The sequence below is a fragment of the Bombus pyrosoma genome, linkage group LG17 (genome assembly GCF_014825855.1).
Source record: "Bombus pyrosoma isolate SC7728 linkage group LG17, ASM1482585v1, whole genome shotgun sequence".
In the NCBI taxonomy this organism is placed as follows: Eukaryota; Metazoa; Arthropoda; class Insecta; order Hymenoptera; family Apidae; genus Bombus; species Bombus pyrosoma.
Genome location: NC_057786.1, coordinates 3,761,881 through 3,764,347, shown reverse-complemented (window position 1 = coordinate 3,764,347; position 2,467 = coordinate 3,761,881). Strand labels below are relative to the sequence as shown.

Genomic DNA, 2,467 nt, shown 5'->3' with positions numbered 1-2,467 from the left:
TCTGACTATGCAGCCTTTGTAGCTAGCTGGATGTTTTCCGTTGCAATTGTAGCATTTTACATCATTTATTTCTCCCATGTATGGGCAGTTCGTTGTTAGGTGCTTTTCTGCGCATTTGACACACGCCGGGTTTCTGTTGCAGTAATTTTTTGTGTGTCAAAATTGCTGACACTGTCTAGGTGGCTCCACTGTTATTATTATGTTTAGAACTTTTTTAATTTCAAAAATTTCTTTCTTATTATTTTTAGGTTCAATTTCTATTAGAAATAGAGATAATGGTTGTTTAGTATCGTATCTGGTTATGTTGCTTATTGTTCTTACCTGGTTTCCGATTTTAGCTAGTTCCTCGCATGTGTTGCTTGTATTTGTTTTGGGATGTATTCCTCTTATTACTGCTTTGTAGCTTTTGTCTGTTTTGAGCTGGTAAGTGTGATATCCAGCGTTTTTCTCTTTTAGTGCTTTTGTCACTTTTCTAAAAGTTTCTGAGGTGTTCGTTTATACTTTTACCTGATCCAGTTTTAGTTGTTTAATACTGTAGTTTTCTTTTCCTACCGTGTTGTTCAGTAGTTCAATGAGGGGGTCTATTATATGGGGATCTATGTAGATTGGTGGTGATTTGGCGATGTGGGATATTGGTTTTTCGGCTAGATCTGTTTCTTTCTCTTCTGACAGTGCGCTGAAGGAGTTTCGGAGAATAATTTCTTGTAGCCATTGTTGCTTTTCTACTTCTACAGCCCTCTTAACGTTTGTGTTTGTTGTTATTTTTCGTTTTTCGTTGGAAGTTACCACCTTCCAGATTTCATCCTGATGTGATAGTTCGTTGTTGATGTTATTCTTCTGATCATTCTTTTGTGTAGTTTCCATTTCTATTTCCTTTGTAACTGAGCAATCCTAATCTTCGTTTATTGATTGATTCAGGTTTATTAAATCTGTAGCTCTGTTTATAAAATATGTTTCGCCTTTGTTTGTTATTTTTATTGATGGTATTTGTTGCATTTTGGATTTTCCACCATTTGACGATAGGCGCCGTAGTTAGTCACTTTGTTTTCCCCACTTGTCGCACTTATTGAAGCACTGTTTCACACGTCCGTTTAGCTCGGCTGCTCGGGCAGAACTGATAATACTTGTGGATCATAATATTATCATACTGTTCGACCGTTCGCGGAGAGACGCGATCGCGAGTATCACACGCTCAAGAAGCCCACCCGCTCAGAAACAGTAATAGGATAGGCTAGACATCCTGAATGCCACAGCCATCGAAACATTAACCAAATAGTAACGGAATAGCCGCCTCTGAGGTACACCAGACGACAACCCCTCCGGAGGGATTAAAACCTCAGTATAAAAACCCCCCAGTCTGTTAATACACATTGAATCAGTCGTAATTTCATTTTGTATCATTTTAGTAATTTCTTGTGTCTCCTACGTAACACGAGCAAGTGCGCCAACGGGAGTCGTAAATTCCCGTTACGATTAGATAATCGACGCCACGAACTGATCGATCTCCTATTTCGGTTAGGATAATAGAGGTGGTTGAATCGATTATAACGCTGAGGTGACAGGTTATAATTTACTCTTCATTCTAACAACTTGTAGACAAGATGATTATGCTCGACACGTACATATATATGTTAATTAGATGAGTGATCAAAGTAGATACAGATAATGAAGAGATGTTGACTGATTTAAGGATGTGAGTCCAGTGCAGAGATGTTGACTGATCTAAAGCTGAGAAACCAGTGAAGTTCGGTGACGATGCTGTTGTAGATGAAAACTGTTGCTGGGTGTTGGTCGCTTACGGGTGGAAATCCCGGGAAAAAATGGGGAAACCCATGTTTCCCCAATTTTTATTTGATGGAGCATAACCACAATGAACCTCTTGCCTTTATGCCAATTGCGGCAAATTAAGAGTAAATCAAAAAGCCTCGTTTTATGACGGTTCCTTAGGATTCTTGCGATCCGCTTAATTCCATCTGTACGGCTGGTGGACGCCTCGGCCGTAAAGAGTCACCGGACGTAACACCCACTACCGACCTAACCCGATCCAGCGGAATCCGGACAACCACCAATGGAAGATCCAAATAACGATCGGCACAGATCTACCGATGTACTGGCTATAATGTCTGATTGTTTTTACATGCTTGGAATATCAACATTCAGTTGTTTTGCCAATCATTTGTCACAAGAATGCGCAAGACTTCATTACCTTGGTAACGTAACAAAAACATTTGTCTCTGGTTGCTTAAATCATCGATTGAGTCGACAAGACATGAAAACGAGATACCTCGGGACCCGGCCACAACGTTCGGCTTGTTAAAAACGAGATATCTCGGGACCCGTACGCAATGTCTTAAAAGCATTTCGACAACAAATGCGAAATCTTTAACAGAGTTATTCAATGCTATACATATAATTTTTCATTTAGCTGTCCATTGATATGTATTATTATGCGATACTCCATAATACT

At 39.6% G+C, this 2,467-nt stretch overlaps 2 protein-coding genes across 2 annotated transcripts in view; both read right to left on the bottom strand.

The window, feature by feature from the left end:
- Positions 1-2,467, bottom strand: part of LOC122577073 (putative fatty acyl-CoA reductase CG5065) — a 98,212-nt gene that overhangs the window by 71,991 nt on the left and 23,754 nt on the right. The window lies entirely within an intron of this gene.
- LOC122576881 lies at positions 7-1,094 on the bottom strand. Its single transcript, XM_043747769.1, has 2 exons — positions 322-1,094; positions 7-209 (listed from the first exon to the last, which is right to left on the bottom strand). The coding sequence occupies exon 1, from the start codon at positions 862-864 to the stop codon at positions 496-498; it is 369 nt and encodes a 122-aa protein (XP_043603704.1). The 5' UTR covers positions 865-1,094; the 3' UTR covers positions 7-209; positions 322-495.

Bases quoted from the DNA above. Each gene is read 5' to 3' on its own strand.
- LOC122576881 (XM_043747769.1), bottom strand. From the start codon at position 864: ATGGAAACTACACAAAAGAATGATCAGAAGAATAACATCAACAACGAA.